The sequence below is a fragment of the Octopus bimaculoides genome, chromosome 4 (assembly GCF_046866305.1).
Source record: "Octopus bimaculoides isolate indiv1 chromosome 4, ASM4686630v1, whole genome shotgun sequence".
In the NCBI taxonomy this organism is placed as follows: Eukaryota; Metazoa; Mollusca; class Cephalopoda; order Octopoda; family Octopodidae; genus Octopus; species Octopus bimaculoides.
In genome coordinates, this window is record NC_142931.1 from 128998423 (window position 1) to 129018115 (window position 19693).

At 33.2% G+C, this 19693-nt stretch overlaps 1 protein-coding gene across 3 annotated transcripts in view; it reads left to right on the top strand.

Annotated features, from left to right (window-relative positions):
- LOC106867540 (synaptophysin) overlaps window positions 1–13353 on the top strand; it is a 185024-nt gene extending 171671 nt beyond the window's left edge. For all 3 annotated transcript variants that reach the window (XM_014912438.3, XM_052967478.2, XM_014912440.3), the window contains 4 exons: window positions 5550–5671; window positions 7619–7811; window positions 10117–10299; window positions 11374–13353. In XM_014912438.3, the coding sequence (XP_014767924.1) occupies window positions 5550–5671; window positions 7619–7811; window positions 10117–10299; window positions 11374–11511 (636 nt within the window). In that variant the 3' untranslated portion in view covers window positions 11512–13353. The remainder of the gene's footprint in view (window positions 1–5549; window positions 5672–7618; window positions 7812–10116; window positions 10300–11373) is intronic.
- The last annotated feature ends 6340 nt before the right edge of the window (window positions 13354–19693 follow it).

Consider the following 19693-nt stretch of genomic DNA (forward strand, 5'->3'; position numbering starts at 1 on the left):
AAATTAATATCAATGTTGCCGTTAGCTCCTTTCACTTGGATGTAATTTTCCTCTGACACTTTATTTTACGATTTTTGTATTTGTAGTTCCCCAAGTCTGTGTGTGTTTGTGTTTTTTTCTTTGTATGTGAGTGTGTTTCTTTCTATCTATGTTTAGCTCTCTCTCTCTCTCTCTCTGATTTTCTCTTTCTTTGTTTCTGTTGTTTTCTCCCCCCCCCCCGTGTATCCCTTCCTCTCTCTCGTCCTTCCCCTCTCGCCCATCTCTTTTTCTCTCTCAAAACTGTAGTTATTTCTTAAATGTCACTTATGTCTTCTATTGTTTTTCAACTTTTATTTATTGTTATGAGGGTCAGACGTATATAGTGTATCATTAGAAATATCAGTTAAAAAGCCAGCTGGGTTTTTTTCTTAAGTAAAATAAATATGTATGTACATCTATATATATATTTGAAGAAGTGAGTAACTAAAATACTCAAGCCATCTATTTTTCTTTTTTGTTATTATTATTATTATTATTATTATTATTATTATTATTATTATTATTATTATTTCAGGAAAACATATCAAACCAATATTGTCAGTTCTACATTATAAATAATTTTTATATCACTAAAATCTCTCTTTTTGTTATTCATTTTCCAATTAATTTTTTTAATTACTGAAATGTTGGTTATTAATTTCTTCACTCATCAGTGTTGGGTTAAGTAGTTTGCTCATAGCCACAAGTTGTCTGACTTTTCTGTTACCAACCTTCATGAGACTATCTCTATTCCTATGACACAAAACCTGCTTTAAAGTGTTCATATTTAAGATAAAATTGCCTGTCAATTTAATCTAAGAATCCTTTGTTATGTTTTCCAAACAACAGCTTAATAATGACAGCTATTTTTACAAAATCCCTCCAAATTCTCATTTATTTTCAAAATTAATTGAAGTACAAAAACAGTATATTTTATTAGAAATATGGATAAGAAAGACTTAAAATTTGTCACTGGTGTTGTTGTTATTGATGATGTTTATTTAATATTAGTCAAACTTGTCACATCATTTCACCAATGATTTATTGTTTTCTGCATAACTTCACAGGCTTATTCAATTTTTCCATTCATCAGATTTTATATTTGCTGTCATTTAATGAAGATGTTTTTTTGTTTGTTTTTTCATTGATTACAAAACTTGCATTTATAGGAAAAGCAAACTGGGATGTTGTTATGAGCATTCTCCCCGACCACTGCCAAAATGTATTATTAGTAACTTGGGAAATTTACTGGGAATGGGAAACATTCAATTGAATTAATGCTCAGTGTATTCAGCTCGATCACCTTGACCAGCCAGACTGTCGGGTCTCTCTTTGAATCTGTTGGCCACAGCATTTCATCCATTCTGTTCATCCTTCTCCTTTGTAGTCCTATTATTCTTTTTACATCATCAATCCATCTGAGTGGAGACCTTCCAAGGGATCGTTTCTGCTTGCATGGATACCCTTCAACAACTGCACAGGCTCACCGATTATTGGTGCACCGTGCAACATGTCTGGTCCATCTGAGTTTGTTCAAACAGTATTCAGTGATAACATCTTTCATTCTAGTTCTCTCCCTAATCTGCTCATTTCAGATGTGATCTCTCAAGGAAGTTCCCAGCATCGATCTTTCCATGGCTCTTTGTGTTGTTTTGCAGGTAGAATCATGCTGTTGAAGAGGTTTGCGCAAGTGGCTCTGTCGAGGTTCACTTTTAACATATCCTTTACTGAGCTGAATGTTCTCCAGACTGATAATTATTAACTCAGTGCAGTTTGAACTCAAATTATAAATGGCTGAAACTGAATATCGCCACAAAGTCCAGTCATTTGACTGTGGCCATGCTGGAGTAGCGCCTTGAGGGGGTTTTACTCGAACAGATCAACCCCAGGACTTATTTATTTTATTTTTTTTAAAGCCTAGTACTTATTCTATCAGTTCCTTTTTTGCTGAACTGCTAAGTTACAGCGATGTAAACAAACCAGCACTCATTGTCAAGCAGTGAAGGGGGGACAAATACAGATACAAAGGCATACACATAGATACATATATATATATATATATATATATATATATCGTTATATGTATATATATATATATATATATATATATATATATATATATATATATATATATACATATATATATATATATATATATACATATATATATATATATATATATACATATATATATATATATATATATATATATATATATATATACATATATATATATATATATATATATATATATATATATATATATATATATATATATATATATATATATATATATATATACATATATATATATATATATATATATATATATATATATATATATATATATATATATATATATATATATATATATATATACATATATATATATATATATATATATATATATACATATATATATATATATATATATATATATATATATATATATATATATATATATATATATTTTTATTTATGTGTTTCAGCCAAGTGGCTGCGGTCATGCTGGTGCACCACCGGGATTTTCACGTTCCTCGCATGGCTCTTCTCCCCCACCTGACATGGTCCAATCAAGAATTTTGATGGCACATCTGGTCTATAAGAGAATTTGACATAGCTGCCCTAAACTGCGTCTCATTACGAGCCATTGGTTCGTCTGGTACCGTGGAGAGGAAAGCGTCAAGTGTTGTCTTGAAGACCTCCGCATCCATGTCTTGCATGTCTCTCAAATGTTTTGGCAGGGCATTGAAGAGCTGAGGTCCTCTGAAACCGAGGCTGCTGCAGTATCTTGTTCTTATGTGAGATGCAGTGGACGGTACCTTTGGCACCATGCAGTGGCGACCCGTGCGGGCGTTCCTGTAGTACTTGATGCCAAAGTTTGGCACCAGTCCTTCCAGTATTTTCCATATGTATATTATTACATATCTCTCCCGCCTGCGCTCCAGGGAGTAGAGACCTAGTGCCTTCAGTCGCTCCCTGTAGTTCATCTGTTGGACTGTGGCGTTCTTTTTTGTATAGTGCCGCTGAATTGCCTCGAGTTCTGCTGTCCGCTTAACACTGTGTGGTGACCACAACTGAGAGCAATAGTCTAGGCGGCTCAGAACAAATGTATTCCACAGAGTCAACATGACTTTTTGATCCCTTGTACGGAATGTCCTCAGTATCCACCCTGCCAGTTGTCTGCACTTTGCTGTCAACTTGACAATGTGCATGTGAAATGATGCATCACTACACATGTTGATGCCCAGATCTCTTACTGTTTGTGGTTCTGGGATTGCAGTACCTCCAGGCCCTGTGTATGCCAGTTGGGAGGTGCTTGTGGTCTTGTAGCGCAGTACTTGAAATTTTTTTGCATTGAACTGCATATTATTTTGCTCTGCCCACTCATATATTGCATTTAGGTCATTCTGCAGGCTTACAATATCATCAGGATTCTTTATTGCCTGAGATATCTTTGTGTCATCAGCATAGCTAGTGACAGTGGCTCTCCGAGTGACCGTGGGCATGTCCAGAAGGGTCACTATGAACAGTAGTGGCCCCAGAACAGTTCCTTGTGGAACACCGCTCAATATTTGTGTTTCCCTAGATAGTTCTCCATTGGCTGCAACTGTCTGACTTCTACCATTCAGGAAGTCATGCAGCCACTCTCCTAATTTACCAGCTATGCCAAGGTTTCGCAGCTTGTGACACATCAAGCCATGATCAACTTTGTCAAAGGCTTTTGCAAAGTCGAGATATATCACATCAACATTTGAATGGTCAAGTAGCTGCTTCAGGACCCAGTCATAATGCTGCAAGAGCTGCGTGAGGCAGCTTCTACCTGGACGGAAACCATGCTGGGTCTCATTCAGCAAATATATATATATATATATATATATATATACATATATATATATATATATCGTTGTATATATATATATATATATATATCTCGTTGTGTATATATATATATATATATATATATATATATATATATATATATATATCGTTGTATATATATATATATATATATATATATATATATATATATCGTTGTATATATATATATATATATATCGTTGTATATATATATATATATATATATATATATATATATATATATCGTTGTATATATATATATATATATATCGTTGTATATATATATATATATATATATATATCGTTGTATATATATATATATATATATATATATATATATATATATATATATATATATCGTTGTATATATATATATATATATATATATATATATATATATATATATATATATCGTTGTATATATATATATATATATATATATATATATATATCGTTGTATATATATATATATATATATATATATATCGTTGTATATATATATATATATATATATATATATATATATATATATCGTTGTATATATATATATATATATATACATATATATATCGTTGTATATATATATATATATATATATATATATATATATATATATATATATATATACATATATATATCTATATATATATATATATATATACATATATATATCTATATATATATATATATATATATCATTAATTAAATATATTCAATTAGTATACAATATACTGAATTTTAATTAGTGCTCATGGTAGGGAAATGTCTAAAACATTAAAGGTATTTAGACATTTAGTAAGAGCGATTATATATTATATTATAAAATAAGAGCAGGAAAATTACATCAAAAAATCATCGCAGAAGATATACGTCCCAAATAATACTGTATTAATAGATAGATGTATAAATATATAAAGTATGATTATTTAAAAAGTTTTAACTTTTTAAATAATCATACTTTATATATTTATACAGCTATCTATTAATACAATATTATTTTGGACGTATATCTTCTGCGATGATTTTTTTGATGTAATTTTCCTGCTCTTATTTTATAATATATATATATATATATATATATATATATATATATATACACATGATGGGCTTCTTTCAGTTTCCATCTACCAAATCCACTCAAGGCTTTGGTTGGCCTGAGGCTATAGCAGAAGACACTTGCCTAAGGTGCCACAAGGTAGGATTGAACCCAAAAGCATCTGGTTGGGAAGCAAGCCATGCCTGCGACTGTCATTTCTCTTTTCTTTTTTACTTCTGTATCAGCCCTAAAAGAATGAAAGACAAAGTTGACCTTGCTGGAATTTGAACTCAGAGAACCCAGCCAGAACAAATATTGCAAGGCTTCTGTCCACTGCTCTGATGATTCTGTCAATTTATTTCTGTATGAAGCAGCAAAGATTTAGGAAGGTGGGGGAAGATTTTAAAGAAACAAGTGGTGGACAACATCAGTAAAAAGCATTTGTAAAATAAATATAAAATTGTGTCACAAGGAGAGAAAATTCCTGAGATTTTGGATGAGGTTTTTCTCCATAGAATAATATTTTGTGAATTACATTGTATGATGCACACATGTATATGTAAGAAATGCGATTCTGAAATATTTGTGTTCGTAACTGTCATTCATTTTATTCCTTTCTTTTGTTAACTTTCAGATTTTATCAATATTTGCATTTGCCACTACCTGCAGTGTTGAGACAGAATCTAGTTTCAGCATAAAATGTGAAGGGGGAACTAACAGTAAGAACTATTCATTCAAACTAGATTATCCTTTTATGTAAGTATTCTATTTCCTTTTACTTTATAGTTTTTGCTATTATGTGTCTAGTTTTCCATTACTTGCATGAGTGGTGATAAGAATGATGGAAACTTTTCCTACAGTTAATCTCTTATTCACTCAAACAAACTGAAACCTTCCAAAGTTATATGCTTTGCTTAGTGGTACCACTTGAGGTTAAGCTCGCTTTTGCAAACATGTGGTTTTGCCTTTCATCCCTCTGTGCAGTACCTTAGTCAGGTGTTGTCTGTTGTAACCTCAGGTTGACTAATATTCTGTGAGTGAAGCTTGGTAAACAGAATCTGCATAAGCCTATTGTGAGTGTAAGGATATGAGATGTTTTGGTACAGTCATTTTAGCCCTGCCTATTTGGTGCTGCTGATTCGACACTAACTTATTTGACGTCAGACATTAAGCATCAGGTACTTTATGGCCAGAGCCTTTTGGCACCATGTTTTTATTCTAGTTGGCAACTAACTTATTACCACAGCTGCTAAACTACTAAACTTTGTTTAACTTTCAAATGATGGCTAGTGAAATATTGATGATACATGGAAAAGAAAAATTTTCAGACTATGGATTTCTGTACATCTCTCTCTCTCTCTCTCTCTCTCTCTCTCTCTCTCCCTCCCCTCTCTCCCTCCCCCCTCTCTCTCTCTCTATCTCTCTTTCTCTCCCTCCCTCCCTCCCCTCTCTCTCTCTCTCTCTCTCTCTCTCTCCCTCCCTCCCTCTCTCTCTCTCTCTCTCTGTAAGGTGGTTGACATTAGGAAGGGCATCCAGCTGTAAAAACCATGCCAAAAGAGGCAGTGAAGCGTGATGCAGTCTTCTGGCTTGCCAGCTCCAACCCATGCCAACATGGAAAGTGGACATTGAATAACGATGATCCAATCTCTCACACCTACCCTACAATGTCATACTAAAAATATACAAACATACCATAGGTGCAAGCTATGGTAAAAAGCGTGGTAAGGAGCTTGCTTTCCAACCACATGATTCTGGGCTCAGTCCACTGTGTGGCACATCGGGCAAGTGTCTTCTACTATAGCCTCGGGACAACCAAAGCCTTGTGAGTGGATTTAGAAGACAGAAACTGAAAGAAGTCCATTGTGTGTGTGTGTGTATATATATATATATATATATATATATATATATATATATATATATACAGGGTGCATAAGATATCTGAGGACTGATTTATGTTTATAAAGAAACAAACATATAATAACAGATAATAACTTTATTTATCAAAAAATGCTATGAGGATAAAAATAAACCTTCTTTTCTATAATGTTATTCAACAAAGCCACCTTCAGCTTCAACAACTGCTTTAATATAAGATCTAAATCATCTACATGCTTGAACCAAGTGGTCCTGGTTCATTTTAGACATTACTCTGACTATGGCAGCTTTCAAAGAATCTTTGGTGTTATAGGTGTGTTCATTGACCTCTCTCTCAACAATGCTCCACATGTAATAGTCCAATGGATTAAGATCTGAGGAATTAGGAGGCCAAATGTTAGAGGTTTTGTGATCATGAAAATTTTCAGCTATCCATTCCTGTGTTACTAGAGCCATGTGTGATAGTGCAGAGTCTTACTGAAATACATATGGCCTTCTTTAGTGACAGCAGTCGCTAAAGAATGTTTGCATAGGTATGTCTTTTCTCATGTCAGTTCCATAATTATCTACCACCTCTGTTTCTATGGCACAAACTTCCTGTTTTTTAAAGTGTTCTTATCTAAAACCTCCCACCAGAATTTCATATTGATTTATGCTTCAAATGCCACCATAATAATATTTTCAAAAAAAAAAAAAAAAAAAGCCTAGAAAGGTTAAATGAGACAGCAGTCACCAAAGAATGTTTATATAGATATGTCTTTTCTCATGTTAATCTCATAATTATTTACTTTCCCAGTGTTAACAATGGCACATTACATTATATTGCAGCATTAATATGCATGCTGAAATTCCTCTCTGTAGTGATTCCAAGACTACGGAGTCAATTTACTACAGTGTGAAGTCTAGTTGCGAATTCTATGTCTTCATTGGAGTGATGGCCTTCCTCTACTGTCTGGCTGCATTGGTCATCTATATCTACTTTGATGAAGTCTATCGTAAAAACACCAGGCTGACCATCATCGTAAGTATTCAGATTATTACTATCAGTCTAGTAAATGTTGTAACAATATTCAAAGAAAGAATCATTAGGGTTTTGGGGGGGAAAAATGTCTTTCAGCTTTTCACATCCCATCAAGGCAAACTTTGTCTTCTGTCCTTTCAGAGTCGATAAAACAAGATACCAGTTGAGTACTGGGTTGTAGTAATCAACTTAACCCCTCCCCTAAAATTGCTGGCCTTGTGCCAAAATTCAAAACAGTTATTGTTGTTATTATTATTTCATGAAAACTCTCAGTTTATTCTGCTGGCAGACTGAGGTGACACTTGTTTACTGATCATGCGTCAAGAACCCTGTGGAGGACTCTTGCAGTCCCAAGCAACGATGATGTTTGCTGGTGTTCTATCTTTACATTTGTACCAATCTTTTTGAGCCACATTGGTAGATGGCTACTGATACTCATTTGTTCAAGTCTTTTTGAGCTATGTTCATTTGTTCTGATCTTTCTGAGCCATCATCATCATCATTATTAGGGTGGTGAGCTGGCAGAATCATTAACATTTTATCCATCTATGTTCTGAGTTCAAATATTGCAGAGGTGAAATTTACTTCGCATTCTTTTGGGAGTTGATAAAATAAAGTACCAGCCAGATACTGGGGTTGATGTAATTGACCGACTCCCTCTCCCTAAAATTCTTGGCCTTGTGCCTGTAGTAGAAAGGATCACTCTTACTGCTATTAAGACAGCAAGCTGACAGAGTCATAAGTGTATCAGACCAAATACTTAGTAACATTTCTTCCAGCTTTTTACATCCTAAGTTCAAATCCTGCCATGGCTAACTTTGCCCTCCATCCTTTTGGGATCGATAAAATAAAGTACTGGAATCAATGTAACTGATTTTCTTCATCTCATCAAATCATCGGGCCTTATGCCAAAAATTTGAACCAGAGGCATTGTGAACCATATCCAAATGAAGGCCACTCAATGGATTGGCATGAAACCACTATCACTGTTCATCCTTTTATTCACAGATATACTGTGTCCACTCTCTGCCTTTTCTACCACTACTATAGTAGCATCTGCTTTTCAGTGCTGCTTGATTTTGTGCTACTTCCACTCAAGCACTTCTCACTCACTTGTCTCTCATCTTCCTTATCTTGCACACCCCAGCCCTCAGGCTCTGCACCCACATGCCTATTACTTCCTCTCCAGAGCATCAGCCCTCTGGAATTACCTCCTTACATGTGTTTTCCTGCAACCATCATGTTGCAAATGTTTAATGACAAATGTTGACCATGTCAATCTCACTGATCTCAGAGTTTACTGTTTACAGTATTATATTTCATGTTAACTGTGCATGATACACTTTTATCAAATGTGTTTACTGTGAAGGTACATGACTCAGTGGTTAGAGCATCAAGCTTACAATTTTGAGGTTGTGAGTTCGATTCTTGGATCAAGCTGTGTTGTGTTCTTGGGAAAGACACTTTATTTCACATTGCTCCAGTTTACTCAGCTGCAGAAATGAATTGTGATGTTACTGGTGCTAAGCTGTATCAGCCTTTGCCTCTCCCTTGGATAACATCAGCGGCATAGAGAGGGAAGGCTGGTATGCATGGGTGACTACTGATCTTCCACTAACATGAAGAGAACTTTCAAGGTGCAATCCCATGGTCATTTATCACCAAAGAGGGTTTTTTACTATGCATGTTATACATTTACATGTTTGCAATAAACATTACATGTTATGGTACATTTATCAGATGTGTTTACTGTACGTATTATGTTTCCATTAACACAAATACAAAACTACAACCTTAAGTCTAACACACTAAAATAACAACAGCTGTCTTTAATCTAACATACTTAAATACATAACCACAGTCAGTAGTTTTATCTTTATACACTTCTATAATCTTTAGTCCAACATGTTATTATACATAACTACAATCAATAGTTTAACCTTTTAGCATTTAAACCAGTCATATCCAGCCTGAATATTCTTCCAGTTTTGAGTTCAAACCAGCCAGATGTGGCCTCTTATATTTCCTTTCCAATGTCATTCTAAAAGCAAGCAATTACATCATTTGAAATCTTGAAACTACAAGGTTATGCATGCTTAACCTCTTAACATACACATTTTTTATTCAGTTTCCATGCAATAAATGTCATATATTTTTTATTATTTATTTTGAATTGTTTTGGATTAGCTATGATCTATTATGAAGTTATTGATAGAAATGGTAGTTACTAATAGTTAACGATAGAAAATGAGAATAACATCATGAATGAAGTATTTCTACCTTGTCTCTTCCTTTCACACCACAGGACTTTGTCACAACTGCTGTCTTTGCATTGATGTGGCTCATTTCTTCTTCTGCCTGGGCCCAGGGTGTTTCTGATCTCAAGTACTATTCAGACCCAGAGGATGCGTTATTTCAGAAATTGAGTTGTGAGAAACGCTGTATAAAAGGACCAGATGCCAACTTTTCGACCCTGGATGTCTCAATTGTAAGAAACATTTTGCTGTTTTCACATTACTTATTAACTAATTTCATACATCCCTCATATCCTTATACATACACACTATTGTGTGCATATACTCTTATGCACACTATTACGTGCATATATATGCATGCATATACTTCTATACACCCATTCATTCTTACATACATAGACAATCTCACCCACATATGTATACACTGACACATGCACACCATCAAACTGACACACACACACACACTATGTATGTTTTTGCATGCTTACATATCATCACTAATACTTCTATACACACACCACTATGCACCATCACAAACCAAATATATTCACACCAATAACACAACCATTTGCTGCACACAGTATATCAACACACCATTGCATTCACACATACACGTGGTCACTAGCTTTGCTAGAAATAGCAGCCAGGTCTCTCTCAAATAACACCTGACTGTCCTAAATAAAGAAGCATACATTGGATACTGCAGTCACTGACATACATAAAGATGGAGTGGTCATGACTGGAGCACCTTTGATCATAACTCAGTTGATTCAAGGTGGACTTATGACTAAAGAACAACAGCAACACACATGCACATGCAGACTGCCAATGTTGAAGCAGAAACTGTTCTTATCCAATACAAGTAACCCCTTGTTTGTGTTAATTGGTGTATGGTGTTATTTGAATTATCTGGGAGGAACTTTTAAGTGTTACTTTTCATTGTTCTGGGGTCATTAAATAAATAAAGTGCTAGTCAGGTCTTAGAGTCTATTCTTCTTCCCCCACCCATAGGATATCAATTCAACAGGGAAAGGTCTTGGTGAAGTGATTGATGTGGGATTTGCAGTGTAAAACTAGAGCTGGTTGTGTCCTGGTAGCTGGGATATGTTCTACGCTGTTTATTTGTTTAAAGGAGCAAGAATTCTGTTGTGTTATAAAAAGAAAAAGAAAAGAAAACAGGAGGAAGCATATCTGTGTGGTGCAAATGGTTGTCTTCACTTTGTAATACAGCATAATTTTATGAAATGTAATTCTCTAGTTTTAATTTTTACTGACATGCAAGTTCATTCATTGTCTTTTTTTTTCAGATTTTTGGCTTTCTGAACACATTTGTATGGGCTGGTAATTTGTGGTTCCTATACAAGGAGACTCCATGGTTCAAAGTGCAGGCTGCTCCACCAATTGACCCAGGGATGCCTCAAGAGACAGATCCACAGAGAGTGTAAAAAAATAAAAAGTGGTACAGGACAGGGACATTGCTGTATTAGTCAGTCATATGTCACCTTGCTATTGTTATCATTCAGTAGATGAGAAAGATGCAGATAGAAAGAACAGCATATGATGTGCATTGTATAATATTTTGAGGATGTAACGTTAATTTTCTCTAGGAAGAGAGTGTTAAGTAAGTCAGCAATGGTCAACCATAATTTAATGTCGATCTGGTTCTAATTCCTAACACCAAGCAGCAGATATGACTGACTGAGTGACTGTTTGTATGCACGTGTGTTTATGCATGTGTGCGTGATTATGTGTGTACACTCAGCAACCAGTTTGTTACACTTGTAATACCTAACATAGTTGGATACTAAGTGTATATATGAGTATGTATGTGTGCCTGTATCTGTATGTGTGTATATGACAAGTTAAAGGTGTGTTGAGTCTTGTTGCTACATCTTGAGACAACACATTCAAAAGGTAAGAATGAAAGTTGCTGCCACATCTCTGATGACCTTCCTTCATGTGTCTTGTGCTTTATTCTGCTCTATCCAGATGTTTGGAGAAAAGATTCAATACTATAGCATACTTTCCCTATATGGGACATTGCTTCCATATGATACATGCAATCTGTGTGTGACTGAATCATTGCATGAATGTCTATATGTGTATACATGTGCATCACTGTTAGTGAGTATGAACATTTGCGTGTGTGAAAGATTTTTCTTTTTCCAATTCACTTTGAGATTATGAGAATTTACATAGTTTGAGCAGGTTGAACCCAAATTTATTTCAACCCAAATTAATTATAAAACCCACCCCCTCCTAAGGCTCTGGTTCAATTTTAGCCTAGTAGTTTCTCAATATAAATTCAGTAGATGTTTGTTGCTTAAGAAACAGATTCCAAATATTTAGATTTAATGGAGTAATTAACCATTAAAGTTTGTTTTATTTTCATTTTTATTTTTTGTGTGTGAATCCTAAAAAAAAAAAAACCTGAGGGAAATAAATATATGATGTAATTTTTTTTTTTTTAAATGAATTATATATTGCGATAGTGAGAAGATGGCAACATATTTTTAATGATAGCTTGTTAGGTTAAGTCTTCTTGAACTAGTGATGTCTCAGTCACCAGTTCAAGTATTAAGTAGAATAAAACTTCTATCTATCATGGGCCTTAGTTTAGTTGTAGCCAGGTAACTTCCTGACCAGTAGCTACTTTGTTTACCATGTTGAATCTCCATTAGATAGCAGGAGACCATCTTCATATTTTCTTAATACTGCATTATATTATCTCTAATCGGAGAGTGATCAACAATTTCTCATGTGATCAGTGCCTCGATTGATTATTTCTTCTATTTACCTACAATTTACAGAAGGGCATCTAAAAAAAACAAATATGCTCCCATTTCTGTTCAATTATCTTGAAAGTTCTTTAGTTAATCTCTTGACATGTCAGAAAATCTAATATTTTCTATAAAAGAAAAGCAATTTTTTTTTCTTCTTCTTTTAACTGAGAAGCAATCAAGTGAAAATTGTTTGATGATTTTTACATTTCTAACAACATGGCATTGTTTTCCTTTTATTGTTTTGGTTTTTCGTTTCTTTTTTTTCTTTTTTAAAATTTTTAGCAAAAGTTGTATTTTTCTACTTACTTGATGAAAACTGTTTCACTTTTTTATAAGCCAATTTTTATATTTAGCAGTTAAAACATTTCTTTCCCTCTTCTGCAGCTTTCCACTTTTCAAAAATTTGTGACAGATGAAAACTACTTCCTGTTCAATTAAACTGTCATCTGTTTTGTTTTTGTTTTATTATTGTACAATAAAAAAAAGTAACTTTTGGGATGAAAACGTTTTTTTTTTTTTTTAGTTTAACACTATCTTTAATTTTTTTTATTTGACTATTTATTTATGCTAATCTTCAATTATCTGTTATTTTATGTTTTAAATATAACTCTACTGGAGTATGACTCAACTGAATGTGACTGAACCAAGCAGTCAGTATTTTTAGCATGCTTAATATTCTCATAGTTTTCTATATAAATTTAAATTTCTTTTAGTAGTAATCCAAGGTTTGTACAGAGAATGTATGTTCAAGCAAAAGTATTGGGATAGCTATAAAGACTGTATGAAAGAGAATTTCCTTGTGACTTTTAGAAATTGGAATTCTCCTTTATATAAAATGTTATGTCTACAACCACACACTGTTTAAACATATATCTAAATAAATGTTAATTTAAAAAGAGTTTAATGATTAGAAAACATCCTTTTGCTCATATAGGTTATTTTAGTTATCCAGTCATGTATGCCTGTCTTTTGTGATAACAAGACTTAATTGTAGTTACTTTTACCTAATTTCCTACCAAACTGCCATAAAGTCACCAGGTAGATTGATCCACTGCCAGGAATTCTTTAAAGCATGAAGTTAGTCAATATTTTCAGTTCAATAATTGATTATATTTACCTAAAACTATAGCTCATTAGCATGGTCAAGATAAATCTTGGTCTTCAAACCGCCTTTAAATTTGGCTTATTTCAGCTCTTGTTAATAAAACATTGCTTACTTCTCAATAAAATAGATGAGTGCAGTGAAGCATTTGTGAATGCTCAATATTGCTGTTAATACTTTTACTGTTAGTGTTATTATGTTGATGTTCTTTAACATTATAATTAATACAAACTATTTTTATTGTCTTGAAAACCCTGGTTTCCTCTCTATTGAGAATAGTTCAAAAAAGATATGCTTCCCACTCTTTTATGATTTAAAATTTGTTTCCTAAAATCTTGAACTGATCAGATCTTTCAAACTTCTTGGGTTTGGGTTCTTCAGCTATTGCTCTCTTCTATCACTTTTAAGAGGGCCTCCACAGGCATCAGATCAGTCTCTACTCTCAGCCAATAGTTGACAATATTCCCTGTATTGATAATATCTTATGAAGATAGTAAATGATGGCCTAAACATTTATACTTTTCCCTAACTATTTTCATAAACATTTTTTTTATTTGGGTTTTTTTTAGTGCCACACTTTCTGTCAACTGGCTATTAGTTACTGGTATGTAATGATCCAGAGATTCAATCTGATTCTCAAAACTGATCATTATGATTACCTGATGTCACACAATTACCTCTTACCATTAATCTAGTTGTTAAGGATGCAATGAGAAAAAACTGCCAGGACAGAAAGTATTGAAGTAAAATCTATGTGAAATTGTTGTATTCCTTCATGACAAGCATAACTTTGAATTTTTTTTTTTTGATTTTTTTTATTATGGTATGTTTGAGTGAAAATGGTGAAGAATGCTAAATAATTTATTTGATTGGAGATTCTGTAATCAGCGTTGGGGTTGGTAAAGAAATCAACAAATATATATAAGTGGCCGACAACTTGTGTTTATATTTAAAACATTGACATCATTTAATACTGATTCCTTTAGTGGGTCTGTGAATGTATGGTAGGCTGAAAGAGGCTTGTAGTATGGAAACCTTCCTCCTCCATCAGGCAATCAATGTAACACTATTGACTTTTAATTATTAGTGTTTGGTCCTACCAGTGAACACTAGGTTTGTTGAAATATATTATTGAGATACTGTGTGGCTGTAGAAGGTAGCTAAGTAGTTAGTGTTTGTGTTGGTATATTTGCGCTAATTACCTACAATTGCAGAACACCTGCACATTAGATGCAAGCTAAAATAGTGGGGGGGAAAACGAGAGAGATAAAGGAGAAAGATATTATGTACAACATGATTCAGTGACCTTTTTTTTTTTTTTTTTTTTTTTTTTTGTTAGATTTGAACCTCTGCATCTGCCCACCCCAGACTGCTAGCACTCAGAATCAAACTCAGATTCACACGGTTATTTGTTCATGTCAGTCTATCATTAGATGACTTTCAAAGAATTGTCTTTTTTGTTTTGGTTCAACCAACACCTGAGGTTGTTTAGTTTGGTATCACCCTAAAATTTTAATCAACCTTCTCTGTTGAAATTCATTGTAATATGTCCATTTAAGAATCGAATCTTCTTGAGTACATTTTTGGGGGTATCAACTTGTAAGTTGATCAGTTCTTGTGAATTACTTTTCATTTAAATCAGACGCTGTATGTTAGTAGCTGTAGTTGCTAAAACTTGGCTACTTTTTCATATAGCACTTGCTTTCTGTGGAATGATTTAATTTGAGTTTTTTTTGTTGGTTTTTTTTTTATCCAATTGTTATTCTTTGTTAACAGACAACTCTAGCAATAACATTATTGATAGATTTAGTTCCTTCGTATTGGGAAAATCTCTGAACCACTTTCACTTCAACCAGGTCTCTGAATTCTGGGGTTTTGCTCTGCCTACAAACCTACCCTGTTAGAAACTACTATAATGCTTTTAAACTTGACTGCATAATCCTAAAATTAGTTTTGAAGTTTATCTCACAATTATTCCGGGCTCAATTTTCAAACCATTTTGATGGCTATGTCTTACAGAATAAATTGTTTGTTTTGTTATATTTTGTTTGATTTGCTTTTTATTTGTTGTTTTTTTCCTCTGGGCAGGTTGATTTTATTTTATAAATAACCAGGCTTTTTGCTGCTCTTTAAAAGTTCCTTCTCTTCTGCCTTGTCCTCATTAGCAGTTAAATACAAACCTTTCTCATTCTATATATTCAAAACATACGAGTCTGACAATCAGTTTTAATATCATTGAAGTGTTTAACTATGGTTCTGACCCTCTCACACATCCAAACCATTCACAGTACATAAACCATTCCTTAGTATAATGAAATAAAAGACTTATTTCTACATTTACCACTTTCAATGTCTCTAGGAAAATAATGAATACCTCTGCATTCCAATTTCCCATTTCTTTTTATTCCTAATTAAGAAATTATATATATATGGATTTACCATACCACCATTGGTTTCATACGAAAACATTGCAATTATCAAGCATTCCACTAAAAAAAATGTTGGTAATCCATCTCTATTCTGGATAAAGCTCTCTCTCCATCTCTCTCTATATATGTATACATACATACATGTATATATATATATATATATATATATATGGATTGTCATTTGGCTTTTTTTAATACAAGTGAATAGGAAGTGGCATAGACTTTAGTAGTCTTATGGAATAAGATCTGTGAAAAGATTAACAGAACCCTGACTGAACATTTCCCTATAAAACTGAAAGTTCATCAGAACCATAAGGTAAAAATACTGAGGCCGATGTTAATGTAGTGATGGAATAAATCTTTGAGGTTAGAATCTGTTGAAGTTTTGAACATTGGTTAAACTGACATGTTTTCATACTTATCTAACTTTATTAATTTCAATAATAATATTTAGTTATTCTACTGATATTGAACCAATAACCTCTTGTTTTACGCCCCATTCTCAAATGGCATGTCAACATTACATCAACACATCCAAATGGCAGAGTACTTTCTTTGATCTTTATGTTCAGTTCTTGAATAATGTAGTTGTACAGCTCCTGTTTCTTTTAGTGCTGTCTCAACATCATTTCAGACTTGACTACTCCCCAAATCCCAAATCTTAGTCTGTGTGTGTGTGTGTGTGTGTGTGTGACCTAGTTTTTCAGAACTTCTTAAAGGAATGCTACATGTAGAATGTTACTAGTGTTACCTCTATCTGACATTTATTCCCAACTGAGGAGTTCTCGATGATCAGGTCAATAGATGTCCAAAAGAATTTTGGCAACACTAACAACAGAACAATGTAGAAATTTGACTGCCTTAGGTTATGTGTATAATAGTGCATGTGTATATGCGTGTGTGTGTGTGTATATCTGTGAACAGACAGATAGATAGACAGACTGTTAAATATGAATTTAGTTTGGAATGTAATCATTTTGGTTATTTACTGCCATCCAAACACTGATATGATGGTGTTTCATTTAGAATAGATGAATTATATATTGTAACTGCAAATAATGGTGTATATATATACATATATATATTCTGTATCTTCATCAAACTGTTAGGTAGATTTTTCTTACCTGTATCCATCAATTACTAGTGAATATGTGTGTGAATATTGCTCCAAATATTTATATATATTTCTCAACAGAGAAGAGGAAACCAGCATAGAATTTGGTATTTTTGTGGGAATTTTATATGAATAAGACCATAGTATTGATTCCAATCCAGGAATTTAATATTCATTCAGGAGGGGAGGAGGGAATTATTTAATTGTCTCATAAAGTTCTACTGCTCATGTTAAATATTTATGTGAAATCATCACATAATTCTTTATATGGATATCATTCTGAATCTACTTAAATAATTAGTACACAAGAGATTGCCAAGATTTTAATATTGAGACAAACATAACTCATCTTTATAGAGATTTTAGAATCAAAGCTATTTTGCTTTTGAAATAAAGTAAAATCTTCTCATTCAAACTCTTTTCCAAACAGTATTCCACTGTGTAAGTTTTTCAAGGTATGATAGTATGTGCGCTACTAATATTAGGTGTAATATTTTTCCCCACATCTTTTATTGAAACAGTCTGAAGTCTGTAGATTGTCATGTTGTCAGCACCAAACCATTGTTGAAAATTTATCAAAGCAGATTGAAGAAAAATCCATTTTATTTGTCATTCCCTGCTCCCACACTCTTTGTTCCAGTTTCAAATGGTAAACGACAACCTTTGCTTTTGTGTTATGAAAACATACTTTTCTTCTTTTATTCTCCAATAACAAGACAACTGTATATTTTTATACCAATTTATCATTCAAATCATTTTATAGAGATACTCTAATTTTGTTTCATATATAGATTTTTTTTTTCTTTTGTATCTTTCATTATTTATTATAATTCTGCTGGGGTTGACTTTGCCTTTCATCCTTCCAGGATTGATAAAATAAGTTACAGTCATATGTGCTGGGTAGGAGGGGGAGAGGGTAATTAAATCAACTTCTACCCACCTCTCAAAATATATGGCTTTGTGCCTATGTTAGAAAACAAAAGATATTTTTATTATGGCAGTGGAGTGACAGAAATGATAGAGCGCCATACTGAATGCCTTATAGTGTTTAGTTTTGCCTCATGACATTTTGAGTTCAATTCCTGCCAAGGTCAACTTTGCCTTTCATCTCTCCAAAGTTGATAAAGTAAGTACCAACCAATGTATTGGTGTCGATTCAATTAACTATTTTCCTCCTTTATAGCTTTGGGGCCTTGTGCCAACGTGACAAATCATTGTTATTTATTTATTATTATTATTATTATTATTGTTGTAATATCCCACCAGAGTCAACTTTGCTTTTCATCCTTTCAGGGTCGATAAAGTAAAGTACTGGTCAAGTACTGGAGTGGATGTAATCAACTAACCTCCACCCCACCCCTAAAAATGCTGGCCTTGAGCCAAAATTTGACACTTATTATTATCATTATTATTATGTTCAGCATTATGTTAACAAAATTTGATGTTAATTTCCTGTAACTCTTCTAGTCTCAGTGTTTGTTTGTTTGTTCCCCACCTTCCACCCGTTTTATTTTTCTCCCCTTTTTTGTTAACCTTGCCTCACGCTATTCTGTATTTTAAACCTGACTATGGAAATTTGCAGCTAAGTTTCTGAACGAATCCCTCTCATTTATCTATGAAAAGAAATTCTCATTTTAGGGACACATTTATATCTGTCTGTATGAGCTATAGAAATCTCTTGCTGCTCAACAGTCATCAGATAGTTCTAAATAAAGCAATTCACAGTGTTGTGTTTCACTTCCAACCTTTGGTCTACAGGCTACATTAATTCCTTATCTATATAGAACAGAACTGATATATTTTGCCTTTTCCCCCAACAGTCTTGGAAAATTGAGTGTCCAAAAACAGTTGAAGATCTTATTTATTTTTGTGCTTACATCTTGTTATAAACACAAATGGTACTGTAATAATTTTGGTCAGATGGATTTTTCTAGAAGCAATAACACCATCAACTAAAACCAAATTCAGAAAACTGCCCTCCACCTTTAAATCTTAAATTCTCAGTTATTCAAGAAATTAGGTCTAAATAAACCTTTTCAAATACCTTCTGCCACTTCTTAAAATTTGGCATTACTTTGACTACATTTTGTTACAAAGTTTATTTTTTCCACTGAAGAATTTAATATTCCATTCAATCTGTCCAAAGCATCTAAATACAAATTAAAACATGCATAGTTTCCTCACTTTGACATATATATG